The sequence below is a fragment of the Heterodontus francisci genome, chromosome 26 (genome assembly GCF_036365525.1).
Source record: "Heterodontus francisci isolate sHetFra1 chromosome 26, sHetFra1.hap1, whole genome shotgun sequence".
Taxonomy (NCBI): domain Eukaryota; kingdom Metazoa; phylum Chordata; class Chondrichthyes; order Heterodontiformes; family Heterodontidae; genus Heterodontus; species Heterodontus francisci.
The window spans coordinates 50597242-50612152 of record NC_090396.1 but is presented as its reverse complement, the minus strand read 5'-3'; the positions used below and the strand labels follow the sequence as shown (position 1 = coordinate 50612152).

At 40.7% G+C, this 14911-nt stretch overlaps 1 protein-coding gene across 3 annotated transcripts in view; it reads left to right on the top strand.

Moving 5' to 3' along the window:
• The window catches only part of slc38a10 (solute carrier family 38 member 10), a 131830-nt gene extending 118621 nt beyond the window's left edge, over window positions 1-13209 (top strand). For all 3 annotated transcript variants that reach the window (XM_068058201.1, XM_068058202.1, XM_068058200.1), the window contains exons 14-16: window positions 123-260; window positions 1875-2042; window positions 8726-13209. In XM_068058201.1, the coding sequence (XP_067914302.1) occupies window positions 123-260; window positions 1875-2042; window positions 8726-9975 (1556 nt within the window). In that variant the 3' untranslated portion in view covers window positions 9976-13209. The remainder of the gene's footprint in view (window positions 1-122; window positions 261-1874; window positions 2043-8725) is intronic.
• Window positions 13210-14911: the final 1702 nt, after the last annotated feature.

The following is a 14911-nucleotide window of genomic DNA, read 5'->3' as shown; positions in this document are numbered from 1 at the left end:
CATTGTTAGCCAAATTCATGTTCTAGCGCTGTACTAATCCTGATTTTTGTTGACATTTGTAAATAAATTAGTTATACATGGAGATGGCAGTTTGATTATTTTTTTCTGCCTGCCCCATTAAGGTAATAAGTGGGATTTGCCAGCTCCAGAAAAAGTTGATGAAGCTGAAGTGCAACAACCACATATCCGTGATGAGAGGGACAGTGAAAATGTAATTTTAGAAGAAAAGCAAGATGGAAAGCCAGCTGAAGGGGCAGAGGGTGAGTTGTGACAGGAAGTAGATGGAGCTGTACCATTTTTTTTTACGGTATTGAAATACTTTATTATGTTGCAAGTATAATACCGTTTGTCTCAGTTGTTCTCCATATCATCTTTCTCTCTTTACCCTCCCACACCCTATTTACCAGTTTCTTTTTAATTTTTTAAGTATTTATCAATGGAATATCACTGCTATTTTGTTAAAACTATCCTCTCATGGCATCATAAATTGCTTTAGTTCATAATTGCAAAACAAATGAAGTGAGTTTTGAAAAATTCTGGCCTATAGCAATTTTCCTTGTGCACTAAACAAATGCTAATCAATGCAGCATGTAGCTTTCCCCTTTCTGAATCAACACAACAGATCGGAATAAGAAACAAAACTGAAAGCTCTACTGTTCCCAAGTTGTACTCTGCAGAATTTGCATATTTAATTGAATTAGTTCACTTGTTTTAGCTCATTTATTTTACAAAGTGATTCCTGACAACGCAGCTGGCCACGTCATCAGGCTGCGCCAAGGTGCGCACATGCGCAGACGGGCTCCTGCTCTCTGCGCGTGTGCTGCGTTCCGACTTGCCAGGACTGGTTAGCGTATGTGCCGATGACGTCATTGCGTGACGTGTGCATCTTCGGCAATGCGCCTGGTTGGCCTCTGCGCATGCACTTTACACATACAGCAATGCAACACCAACGGGTATTCACGCATGCATCAAGCTCCGCTTCTCCCCCCCCCCCCCCAACACCTTGCTGCTCCACTCTTTTGGCCACTCCGCTCTCCGCTCGCTGCTTTCTCTGGCTGCTCCGCTCCCTGCCCCCCTGTCCCGCTCCGCTCCCCCCTGTCCCCGGCCCGCTCGCGCTCTCCCTCCTGCCCACCATTGTGTGCTGCCATGTGTTTAGGTTAGGTTGCCTTCGTGTGATTATTTGAGCAGCGCCATCTTTAGTCCTGGCAGCTGCCTGAAGTCGCAGACTGTGACGTTTTAGTGGCACATGCTGCATTTGTGCATGTGCCACTGCAGCGCCACCTAGTGGTAGCATTGTCAGCAAACGCAGCCTTTATTTTAACTCCCTACACCCTTCCATGATATGCACATTTACTATTTTAAGAGATGGACAGGCAACTTGTCGGCACATGGTGTGACCTTCCTTCCTGTAGAACAATATAGTTTGCTTGCTGTGATAGTATGGGGAATCACAAACATGACCCAATTTCTTATCACACCTTGGCACAGTGTTTTAGATCATCTCACTAGAATTAACTGAGTAGCAAACATGTACTCTACTGTGAAATGTTGACTACCTCAGGACTGTATTAATAGGCCTTGAATTAACTTTAAGTCTTTATGTTAACACACTGATATTCCCCTTTTCCTTCCCCCCCACCCCCCTGCTCCCAGCCCCTTTTAATTCAGGTGCAGATCAGCCATGATCTAACTGAAAAGCAGAAGAGGCATGAGGGGCTGAATGGCCTATCCCTGTTTTTATTATACTAAAAATTATCTAAATTATAACCTAGAATGAACAATTGTGTAGGTTTAAACATATAGAGCAAAAATTCATCTATCATTTTGTTTAGCAGAAAATTGTTGATTTCATGTTTGCCCTTTTTCTAATGCAGAGGATGAAAAACATATGGACCATATAGTTCTACTGAATGTGATTAAAGAACAGCAAGAACAGCAGAAGCGACTTTTAGACCAACAGGAGAAACTGTTAGCTGTCATTCAGGAACAACATAAGGAGATCCACCAGCAAAGGATTGATGATGAGGACAAAGGAGAGCAGGGTAAGAGTCATTATGAAGAACAGAACAAAACTAAGTAATGCTTTATCACATTGGGAAACACTACTTTACTGGAGAGATTCGATTTCCTCAATCTAGATCACATTGATTTAACATAAGGCATGAGATTGAGACAAGTCACACAACTGTTTGCATTAATGTGGCATCAACAGTCATCAAAGTTACTTAATGTTGTAAGCAGGAATGGAAAATGGTAGCGTCTTCTGCATTGGAAATCAAAAGTAAAATTTACATTATCTCCAAGTTGTATTTTTTAATATATAGCTAGGTGCTGGAATATCTTGTACTACAATGTATTTCCCTTTAAATAATCAGTCATTATTGTGTGACCTTTATCGAACAGACATGAGGTATTGAAATCTGCAATATATTATCCTGTAAGCATATAAAATGCTCTCATTTGTCTGTCGCCAATGTGAATTCGGTGACCTTTTTCTGTAAGAAAAGAAAGGTAATCATTGTTGATATTTGGTAAATTACAATAAGTACATGGAACTAATGCCTTTATTACAATCAGTCTTATTTAAGTACCCAATAGTATGTTAGCAAGAATATTTCTTCATTATTGGCCAGTCCTTTTGCATGATTTGGTAGACTATCGGTCTGTTATCACAACTCTAGTACTTTTCCTTCCCATCGGGGAAGTATTAATATTTTATAATATATGACTACTCATAAGCATCATATCCATGTTATCTTAAGTTCTGTAGGAACAGGATATATTTGAAACAGTGTCTTGTTGCATCTTCCATCATTTTAACCTTTTTTGATTACCTCACAACCTTGAAATACACTCCATCTTAGCTGTCATGTGTACTTGTCAAGTATATATTTGTTTGTAATTCCTTCCCTTAAGGTGAGGAGGCAGTGGCATAGTGTTGTTGTCACTGGACTAGTAACCCAGAGACCCAGGGAATTGCTCTTGGGACATGGGTTCGAATCCCACCATGGCAGTCTAATGATGGCCATGAAACCATTGTCGATTGTTATAACAAAAAAAACCATCTGGTTCACTAATGTCCTTGAGGGAAGGAAATCTGGTCTACATATGACTCCAGACCCACAGTCATGTAGTTGACTCTTAAATGCCCTCTGAAAATGGCCTAGCAAGCCACTCAGTTATATCCAACCGCTACGAAGTCAATAAGGAATGAAACCGAACGGACTACCCGGCATCAACCTAGGCACCAGAAACGACGATGGCAAACCCAGCCCTGTCGACCCTGCAAAGTCCTCGTTCCTAACATCTGGAGGCTTGTGCCAAAGTTGGGAGAGCTGTCCCACAGATTAGTCAAGCAACAGCCTGACATAGTCATACTCGCCAAATCTTACCTTACTGACAATGTCCCAGACACTGCCATCACCATCCCCAGGTATGTCCTGTCCCACCAGCAGGTCAGACACAGCAGAGGCGGCAGCACAGTGGTATACAGTAGGGAGGGATTTTCCCTGGGAGTCCTCAACATCGACTCCAGACCCCATGAAGTCTCATGGCATCAGGTCAAACATGGGCAAGGAAATTTCCTGCTGATTACCACCTACTGCCCCCCCTCAGCTGATGAATCAGTACTCCTCCATGTTGAACAGCACTTGGAGGAAGCATTGAGGGTGGCCAGGGCACATAATGTTCTCTGGGTGGGGGACTTCAATGTCCATCACCAAGAGAGGCTTGGTAGCACCACTATTGACCGAGCTGGCCGAGCCCTAAAGGACATAACTGCTAGACTGGGTCTGCAGCAGGTGGTGAGGGAACCAACAAGTGTGAAAAACCTACTTGACCTCATCCTCACCAATCTGCCTGCCACAGATGCATCTGTCCATGACAGTATTGGTAGGAGTGGCCATTGCACAGTCCTTGTGGAGACACAGTCCCGTCTTCACATTGAGGATACCCTCCATTGTATTGTGTGGCATGACCACTGTGCTAAATGGGATAGATTTCGAACAGATCTAGCAATGCAAAACTAGGCATCCATGAGGCGCTGTGGGCCATCAGCAGCAGCAGAATTGTACTCTACCACAATCTGTAACCTCATGGCCGAGCATATTCCCCACTCTGCCATTACTGTCAAGGCAGGGGACCAACCCTGGTTCAATGAAGAGTGCAGGAGGATATGCCAGGAGCAGCACCTGGCATACCACAAAATGAGGTGTCAACTTGGTGAAGCTGCAACATAGGATTACTTGCGTGCCAAACAGCGTAAGAAGCTTGCGATAGACAGAGTTAAGCAATCCCATAACCGACGGATCGGATCTAAGCTCTGCAGTCCTGCCACATCCAGTCATGAATGGTGGTGAACAATTAAAAACTAACTTGAGGCGGTGGCTCCACAAACATCCCCATCCTCAATGATGGGGGAGCCCAGCACATCAGTGCGCAAGATAAGGCATTTGCAACAATCTTCAGCCAGATGTGCCGAGTGGATGATCTATCTCAACCTACTCCTGAACTCCCCAGCAGCACAGATGCCAGTCTTCAGCCAATTTGATGCACTCTGCGTGATATCAAGAAACGATTGAAGGCACTGGATACTGCAAAGGCTATGGGCCCTGACAACATTCTGGCAATAGTACGGAAGATCTGTGCTCCAGAGCTTGCCGCGCTACTAGCCAAGCCGTTCCGGTACAGCTACAACACTGGCAGCAAACTGGCAGTGCGGAAAATTGCCCAGGTATGTCCTGTACACAAAAGCAGGACAAATCCAAAACAAAAACAAGAAATGCTGGATTCACTCAGCAGGTCTGGCAGCATCTGTAGAAAGAGAAGCAGAGTTAACGTTTCGGGTCAGTGACCCTTCTTCGGAACTGACAAATATTAGAAAAGTCACAGATTATAAACAAGTGAGGTGGGGGTTGGGCAAGAGATAACAAAGGAGAAGGTGCAGATTGGACCAGGCCACATAGCTGACCAAAAGGTCACAGAGCAAAGGCAAACAATATGTTAATGGTGTTTTGAAAGACAAAGCATTAGTACAGATTAGGTGTGAATATACTGAATATAGAACATCAGCAAGTGCAAACCTGAAGAAAAACAACCTGAAAAAAAACAGTGGGTAAGCAAACTGAACAAACTAAGATAAAATGAAATAAATGCAAAAAATGTAAAAAGGAATGCAAAAAAAAGGAAGAAAAAATAACTAAAAATGACTAAAAATGAAAGTAAAGTGGGGGGCTGTCATGCTCTGAAATTATTGAACTCAATGTTCAGTCCGGCAGGTTGTAGTGTGCCTAATCGGTAGATGAGATGCTGTTCCTCGAGCTTGCGTTGATGTTCACTGGAACACTGCAGCAATCCCAGGACAGAGATGTGAGCATGAGAGCAGGGGGGAGTGTTGAAATGGCAAGCAACCGGAAGCTCAGGGTCCTGCTTGCGGACTGAGCGGAGATGTTCCGCAAAGCGGTCACCCAGTCTGCGCTTGGTCTCCCCAATGTAGAGGAGACCACACAAATCCAACCTGGCTAATACCGCCCCATCAGTCTACTTTCAATCATCAGTAAAGTGATGGAAGGTGTCATCGACAGTGCTATCAAACGGCACTTGCTAAGCAATAAGCTGCTCAGTGATGCTCAGTTTGGGTTCCACCAGGGCCACTCGGCTCCAGAACTCATGACAGTGTTAGTTCAAACATGGACAAAAGAACTGAACAGGTGAGAGTGGCTGCCCTTGACATCAAGGCAGCATTTGACTGAGTATATCATCAAGGAGCCCCAGCAAAACTCGAGTCAATGGGAATCAGGGAAAACTCTCCGCTGGTTACAGTCGTACCTAGCACAAAGGAAGATGGTTGAGGTTGCTGGAGGCCAATCATCTCGGCTCCAGGTCATCACTGCAGGGTTCCTCAGGATAGTGTCCTAGGCACAACCATCTTCAGCTGCTTCATCAATGACCTTCCATCATAAGGTCAGAAGTGGGGATATTCGCTGATGATTGCACAATGTTCAGCACCATTCGCAACTCCTCAGATACTGAAGCAGTTCGTGTAGAAATGCAGCAAGACCTGGACAATATCCAGGCTTCGGCTGATGTGTGGCATGAATGTTACTTGCCAATTAAGTGTCAGGCAATGACCATCTCCAACAAGAGAGAATCTAACCATCTCCCCTTGACATTCAATGGTATTACGATCGCTGAATCCCCCAATATCAACATCCTGGGACTCATCATTGCCCAGAAACTAAACTGGAGTAGTAATATAAATAACGTGGCTACACGAGCAGGTCAGAGGCTAGGAATCCTGCGGCAAGTAACTCACCTCCTGACTCACCAAAGCCTGTGTACCATCTACTAGGCACAAGTCCTAATGGAATACACTCCACTTGCCTGGATGAGTGCAGCTCCAACAACACTCAAGAAGCTTGACACCATTCAGGACAAAGCAGCCTGCTTGATTGGCACCCCATCCACAAACATTCATTCCCTCCACCACCGACGCACAGTGGCAGCAGTGTGTAGCATCTACAAGATGCACTGCAGCAACGCACCAAGGCTCCTTAGACAGCACCTTCCAAACCCGCGACCTCTACCACCTAGAAGGACAAAGGCAGCAGGTGCATGGAACGCCACCACCTGCAAGTTCCCCTCCACGCCAGACAGCATCCTGACTTGGAACTGTATCGCTGTTCCTTCACAGTCACTGGGTCAAAATTCTGGAACACCCTTCCTAACAGTACTGAAGGTGTACCTACCCCACATGGACTGCAGCGGTTCAAGAAGGCAGCTCACCACCACCTTCTCGAGGGCAATTAGGGATGGGGAATAAATGCTGGCCTAGCCAGCGATGCCCACATCCCATGAACAAATTCATGCTCTCGTGATCATGCAGCATTTTCACTTAGTGATATAATTATAAGCATTAGTTCAGTAATTGATTTACCTATAATGAAACAATTATATAAAGGAATAGTTTAGAAGCTTCAAAGACCTTTTTTCAGAGTAAATGTTTCTATTAAACGAATGCAGTTTGCTGAATCAATGTATCATTGCTAAAAAGTGAAGGTATTTAGTTTGAATTCAGTTTTCGGGAAAGTAATTAGTGTGCAACAAATTTTCTGAAGGCGTAAATGGTTAGTAGCTGACGAGAATGTAGCAGATAATGTGTATATTTGGATGTGTACCACAAAATCTTACATGAGCCATCTATTACAGCAACCTACCAATCAACTGAGTCCAGCAAAAGGTTAACTAATTGCTGCTTCCCCAGCCTGCTACTGAAATCTTCTGCCATTCCATGCTACTTAAAGCTGCACCTGAAATTTCCACCACCACCACCACCCCCTTCCCGCCCCGCATCTCAGTACTCTCGTGTTGCACAGGAATTGCTATGCACAAACTGGTTCTACGTTTAGTGGAAGGGTCAACACTTGAGTGGATCAGCAGCTGGCAGTCCTGCTGTCACCGCACAATATTGGCGCAAATGCCTCTAAGAATCATGGGGCCAATATTAATGACTGAGAAATCTGGATTTGAGTGTCTATTGTTTGTAGCTATATAAAAATTGACTCATTTGTGTTGAGGGGGTTTCATCCCATTTAAATGGATCTACAGCTTTATTCACCCGAGCAGATGCATGTTCAGGAACATGCAGTATTAGTAGATGTAAGATTATGTGTACAAGTACAGCCTTTTTAAAATGGCTAAGTGATGGATTTTACAAAATGTGGAGCAGGTTGAACGCTAGACTCTCTGAAAATCACCACAGTGTAACACTGTGACTACCAAGGCAGATGGAATATAGATTTTGTATAATTAAGTTAATATATTCCAAGGAAATTATGTTGATCTGTAATGCATTAATACTGTTGTTTGGAGTATTGCACCTAATTACCTGTGCCTTTGAATAATTCCACAGGAAAGCTACAAGATTAATCAATAGGATTTATGGAGATGGTGGTATAGTGTCACTGGACTAGTAATCCAGAGGCCCTGCCCTGGGGACACAGGTTCAAATCCCACCATGGCAGCTGGTGGAATTTAAATTCAATTAATTAAAAATCTGGAATTGAAAACTAGTCTCAGTAATGGTGCCATGAAACTATCATCGATTGTTATAAAAACCCATCTGGTTCACTAATGTCTTTGCAGAAAGAAATCTGCTGTCGTTACCTGGTCTAGCCTACATGTGACTCCAGACCCACAACAATGTGGTTGATTCTTAACTGTCCTCTGAAATGGCCTAGCAAGCCACTCAGTTCACGGGCAATTAGGGATGAGTAACAAATGCTGGCCTGTCAGTGACACCCACATCCCATGAAAGAATAAAAAAAAAGTTGTTGAGCTATACAAAAAGACTTCTGGAGACTTTATTTTCCCCTAGTAAAACAGGTTTGAGGGACATGGGGACATGATGTGAGTTTATAATGTTATGATGAAGTGGCAATTGGGAAGTGGTTCTAAAGAAACCAAGGGAGAAAATTTGGAGTTTAAGAAACAGCTAAATTTAAGTCAACTAATATTGTAAACTTTTGGAAGAAACTGCCATCAAGCACCAAGTTGCGTGTGCTTCGCATAGTTTACCAAATTCTTGGTTAAGAACAGAGCTGGGGACAAAATAGGCATTTCTTAGTATAAATGTAGAATCATATTGAGCTACGTTGGTCTTTTCTCATGCCTTGGCTTAGTGTGTTCCTGCAAAATAGTTGCATCACCTGTCTTTTTATTTCTATAGCCAATGAAAACCCTGTGAAGGAGCAGACAGGTGAAGAAAATGAAGATCAAGTGCAAAATGTTGATGCTATGAACGGGCAGAAGGTAGAGAAGCCCAATGCTGATTCCCAGGGTGACTCTCCTAAGTTTGGTCAGGATCTACTAGCAGCTGACCACAAAAAGCATAACATTGAACCGAAAGATACTTTGCAAGAGGCTCGGGGCAATGTCCCAGAAAACCGGGATCAAGTTCGTGATTCCAAACAGAATGGTGAAATTGGAGTTAATATTGAAGCTCACAAAGTTGCCCCTCAGCCTAGAGATAAAATTAAAGAAGTCATCCAAAAAATTGGGAACGCAAACCTCTCAAAAGGTAGGGATGGTGAAAGGGTGATGCCACAATCTAATGCTGAAATTCCAAAGGCTGCTCCGCCTGATGAAGGAGCAAAATCTGCCCAAGAACATGGAGTTAGAAATCCAAATGTTCCCTTGGAGAATGGGGTCAAAGTTGAAAGGGAAGGACCTGATGCTGGAAATAGAAATCTAAATGTCCCAGATAATGGAGCCAAAGTTCCAAAGGTTTACGAAGGTCTCGGTATTAAAGCAAAATCAAAAGATGAAATTCATAAGATTGAATTGGAAATTGAGACCAAACGTTTAAAAGATGGACAAGTAGAAAAACATGGGAATGATGAGAAGATTGAGGAAGTGAAAGTCAGAGATGGGAGTTTATTTCAGGAAAAGAATAACCAGTTGGGTGGACATATTGATATTGAAGACGGAAAGGAAAAGATCCATTGGTCTGTGAATGCAGGTAAAATTCACAAAAATCAAGGAGAAAATCTTATTGACCGAGCACAAGAATCTGATGAAAGGAAGGTTGAGGAAGATCCAATGAAAAGTCAGAGAAAAGAAAAGGCTTTAGATGAAAACATTGACCTTCAGCATGTGGACCCAAATGCACTGCCAAAACATAAGGAAAAGAATCCAAGCCAGAAGAATGGTGAACCATACAAAGACTTGAAACTTGATGGAGGTCAGGGAGGCGGTGACCTTCGTAGAAGAAAGAGAGACGTAAGGTCAAGTGTGGATGAAAGCCATCAAGACAATAATGGTAAGTTGATCATTAGCCTTGATCCCGTGCCCAACTTTAAAACCGATAATCTCCGAAGTGCACTGGAGAGCCAACTGAAACAGGTAGCTGGAGCATCATTCCAGATAGTTCAGAGTCGAAAGATAAAACAAGTGACAGATACAGAAAAAGATACGTGATTCAACTAATCTGTTTTCCTACCCATCGCATTTCCAGAAGAAGCCTATTTTGAAGTACAAATCACATGTCTCCTGGACAGTATTGTCCTGTGTGCAGCTTAAATAGTCACATCTGCGTTGTGAAAGAAATCCACTTAAAGCAGATCAATTCAATAGGACTTCAAGAAGAATTCTGAAATTCAACCAAAAGAATTCAGAGACAGCAAATAGTTAGCAGAATTTAGTTACCTGCTGAAATAATAAATATTCTACAAGAAGATTGACCAATAACCTGCATAGCTCAGTGTAATACTTGTACTGAAATGCTGATTACCATACGGCATTGCACAACCAGGAAATTCTAAAGGAAGTGTCTGAATTACAGGAAACTTCAAGTCCTGTCATTCCACGCATCTGCAACCAGAAGCCACCAAGAATGAATGGAATGACTTTACTGTTGGGATTCTGACAGTTAAATGTACCGTTGATTGTATGAAGGTCTGTTTCAAACCTTGGAAATGCCATTACTAGTGTCTTCTATTTCCTCTCAGGGACAACATCTGTTTCAGTGTAAACAGTAGGCTTTTCTTGTATGGATTTCTAAATGGGTAGTCATTAGAGCAGTTGATTGTATATTTTAATGTAAAGATTTATGCAATTAATGTCTGATTTGTTTACACGTGTGCATGAGAAAGTTAACCCCTAGATATACACTTTATAGTGGCAGAAGTTTCCAAAATTTGATTTCAAACATTCCAACTTTTCCTGCTAAAATAAACCAATTCAGCACATAACTTATGCTTTAAAATGTGGTCTGTTCTCTTAACTTACTGCATTAATTCTACGTAAACGTATTGAATTTTACTACAGTTGCATCTGTACAAACTTTGACAGGCTGAATCCTGATTAAACTAAATTGTTTAACAACACAATTTTTTGCACAGTCGCGATCTCAAATTGCAAGTATTTTATGATGGGTTAAAGGTGCAATATTTAATTTTGGACCTTTACCTGATCTGTGTGTACAGCATACTCATAAGCAAAGTTATATAGGTCAGCTGTAAGTCTGTAAAATGGAAACTAGTGAGACCAGTATACTTTTGAACAAGGCCAGAATAAGGCCCTATATACAATGGTTTTATTCTCAAGTATTCATTTGTAAAATACGTTTCTATGCATTTTTTTTTTATAAAGAATTAACTTTTTAAAAAAATTACCATTATGTAATTGACCTCCTAGTCTGGCTGCCATTTTTATTATAGTTTGAAAACTTGGGTTCTCAAATCTGATTGAACGTGTGATTCCATTGTCAGTAGCTCAGCTGTTCAGTAAAAATGTGTAACAGTTTATGGGTCAATGATAGAACGTCGAGTCCACGCTCCAGAAATGCATTAAAGATGGAGAGCAGATATTAAGTGCTTTTTAAGTAAGGGCGGGGAGGTAAATTTATATAAAAATATATAAGAGTGTATCTTAAAACACAAACCTGAGTCTGCTGGAGTACATCACTGGTATTTAATTAGTTGGACTGTTCAAATAATTCTATGTTGCTGGTGCCACCAAGTTGTTCCCATTTACAGGCTTCTCACAGATGTAATTTAGTAATATATTTAAACACAAATTACAAACATCTAATGTTGAAAGCCAATTTATATAACTCTGCACACTTGTAAATAATAGTATTAAAGCATATAGTATGATGGGTTCTCTGTAGGGCTTGGAACAGGCAGTATTTTTTCAATTTCAGAACAGTCTTTGTTAGAATAGTGATTTTATTTATGGAAACCGATCAGGACAGAGGGCGAGGTTACTGTAAATACCCAAATTATTGTGGCCTAAACATAGTCACTATTTTTGCAAATATTTTTAGGCCACTGACATCTTCCAATGACTATCAACTTTCCAGCACATCACCAAATCATAAACATGATGATTAGCTGAATTTTTCTTGAAAAAATATTTGCATCCTATTCATATTTAAACGTGTAGTAGCTGGTCTCTGTTTACTACCAGCGCTTTAAGGGATCTAAGGTTAAAATCATCCATGTACCAATTACTGTTATCTCTGTGTCTCACTTTAAATGTGTTAAGTTGATGCATGTGTTTTCTGTATTTATCTTCTAGCAACAATATAAAACTGTTATTGTCAGACAATTAGTGTACCAGTTAGTTTATATATTATTCTTCATCTTAACGAAGTCTGCACTTAGACCCTGGCTAATGCTGCCTAAGCTACCTGTTGGGAGATGAGCAGACACGATATTCATTGCCTTACCCTCTGGAGTTCCTCGTTTCCTGTAGATAAGTGCCTGAGTTCCACTTGATGCCTTCTGTCAAGGTCCAGCCAAGTTTGTGAACCCACCAGATTGGGAGTGTAAACCATACTTCCTACTGCAGGTTTCAGTAAGCACTGAAATCTGATTCCTAAATGGTTCCTGGTATTAGTGATTGAAATATCTGATTATTTATCATTTCTACCTTTTTCACTGTTTAGATGTTTTATTCCTTTCAAAATACTGTATAGGTTTAAACAATATTGAAGACATTGATAAGGTCAGAAATTGAAGAACCGAGCTTGAGGTCAATCTTCCAGTTGTTTAAACTCACCTGACTTTGATAAAGTTTGGATAGAGTGCATTTTTCTCAATTCTCTTAAAAGATACTTACATTTTTATTCAACCATGCTTTTTTCAGAATTGCTTAGAATTTACAATACTATATATTAAAAGCTTTCCCCTAATGTTTATAGTTAAGTCTCATGTGAAATCACAGCATCATTTTGGTACCATTTGAAGCTGTATTCCTCGGTCAAGTTGATTTGACCTAATGCCAGATTTTCCTTCAACCAGTCATCCTTCAGGTTTGAAATAAGCGGTGAATGAAGTTAAGTCCAAGAACTTACAAAATGAAAGCAAAATACTGTGGATGCTGGAAATCTGAAGTACAAACAGAAAGTGCTGGCAATACCCAGCATCTGTGGAGAGGGAGAAACAGAGTTAACGTTTCAGGTCTGTGACCTTTCATCAGCACTCTGTTTTTAACCTACAAAATGAAACTGGATAATGGTGAAGATGAACTAAGCCATTGGTAGTTTAAGTAGGAAAGCATTTCTGATGAGATCAATCTAAAATAACATTCCAAATGAATATTAACTACAGATGGAAAATGAAATAAAGCATACCTTGCAGATACACTGTGTATTCTGTCCTCCTATTGTAAATGGTTGGTTTAACAATAAAGTGCAATTAATAAAAACATTTGGTATAGATTTTTATTTTATTTCATGGAAATTTTGCTACTGGGTAAAGATAGTCCAGTAGCAAAACATTTACTGTCTCATCAGAGAGCTCTGTTCACTCAGCAATTTTAATCTGTAGTGTAAGAGTAAAATATAAACAGCCAAACATGTGAAATAATCCATATCGTATTCATGGTGCTGATCATAACTAACTGGCAGTTGTTACTTAAGTTACTTATATAAATCCTACCCAATGCATTTTCATCCATATTTCTATCTATTCTATAATTAAACAATACTGAACATTTTAAAAGATATGATAGTTGTGTTTCCTGTATTGGCAATGCCCACATCTAAGAATGAATTAAAAACAAAATGTTATTTTGCACATTAAAATTTCGGTTGCTGAGGGGGGAAAAAAGTGGACTATTCTGTGATTTGATTTGTTCACCTTTCTTGGTAGGTTCTCCCAACTGATCATTAGTATTTGTTACTTTCATAAATCCTTGGTAATTTCTCAATAATTGTTTCTAGCCACTTTTGATTTGTAAGTTCCCTACCTCTTCAGTTCTGATTTGCTGCTGACCTAATTTGAGTGAATTAACAAAGCATAACCACAGAGCTGTTAAGAGGAAGAAAGTGACACCTCCAGGAAGTTCAACCAATATACACTTTTTAACGTCAATATAGGAAATAACTTGCATTTATATAGGGCCCTTCACAATTTCTGGACATTTCAAAGTACTTTCTAGCCAATTAAGTACTTTTGAAGTTGTCACAGTTGTAATGCAAGAAACAGCAGTGAGATCGGTGAATGTAAAAGATCCCACAACACTGAGGGGGCAGATAGGGCCTCTGTTTAATTCCTCATCTGTAAATCAGCACCTCGGACATGTAGCACTCCCTCAGTACTGTATTGGAGTGCCTGCCTAGATTATGTGGTCAAGTCTGTGGAGTCACTTGATCTCTCAGTCTCTGGACCTAGACAAGAGTGCTACCACTGAGCCAAGGCTGACACCCAATACCTGTATACTATTTAAAAATCCTATATCTGCACATACTTCCATCTGCAAAACCTTGACTGTGTCACAATCTTCTGTCAGTTTATTCCAATTGTTACTTATGTCTACATTTATCATGGAAACAACCAATATAAACTTGTCATCCTGTAATTATACCCTCTTACCTGTAGTTGTGCTGTACTGCAAAGAAACCCCTATGCTCCAAACAATCCTGTGTCTCAAGTTGCCAAATTTTGCAATTTAAATATAAAAATATTGTTACAGCTGACCGCTCCAGTCAAAACCCCAACCAAAATAATTGATTCTGATTGTGATGGGAGAAACGCACTGTTAATTCAATCCCATCCCTCCACATTTTTAACTTTCCAAATTAAAGACCCAGCCAAATTGTACCATCTATTAACCCCCGAATGAGGCTAACCAAACCAGGTGTCTTTAGATCAACAAATTAACTGTTTAATTAGAAAAACTAAATTCTTAAACAACATTTAAAATAGAAAAAATTTGTGTCCATGCAGATTTACGCTCCTGCCGCATGTGGAACGGTCCAAGGTTGCTTGAAGTCCTCAGCTGTCCGATGGGGGGAGAAAAAGGTTCTTCAACAGTAGAATAGCCTGTAGTCTAATTCAGTAGTTGAAGGGATGCTTTCCTTCTCCAGTGATAAATTCAATAATTTGGTTATTTTCTTTTAGGAAAT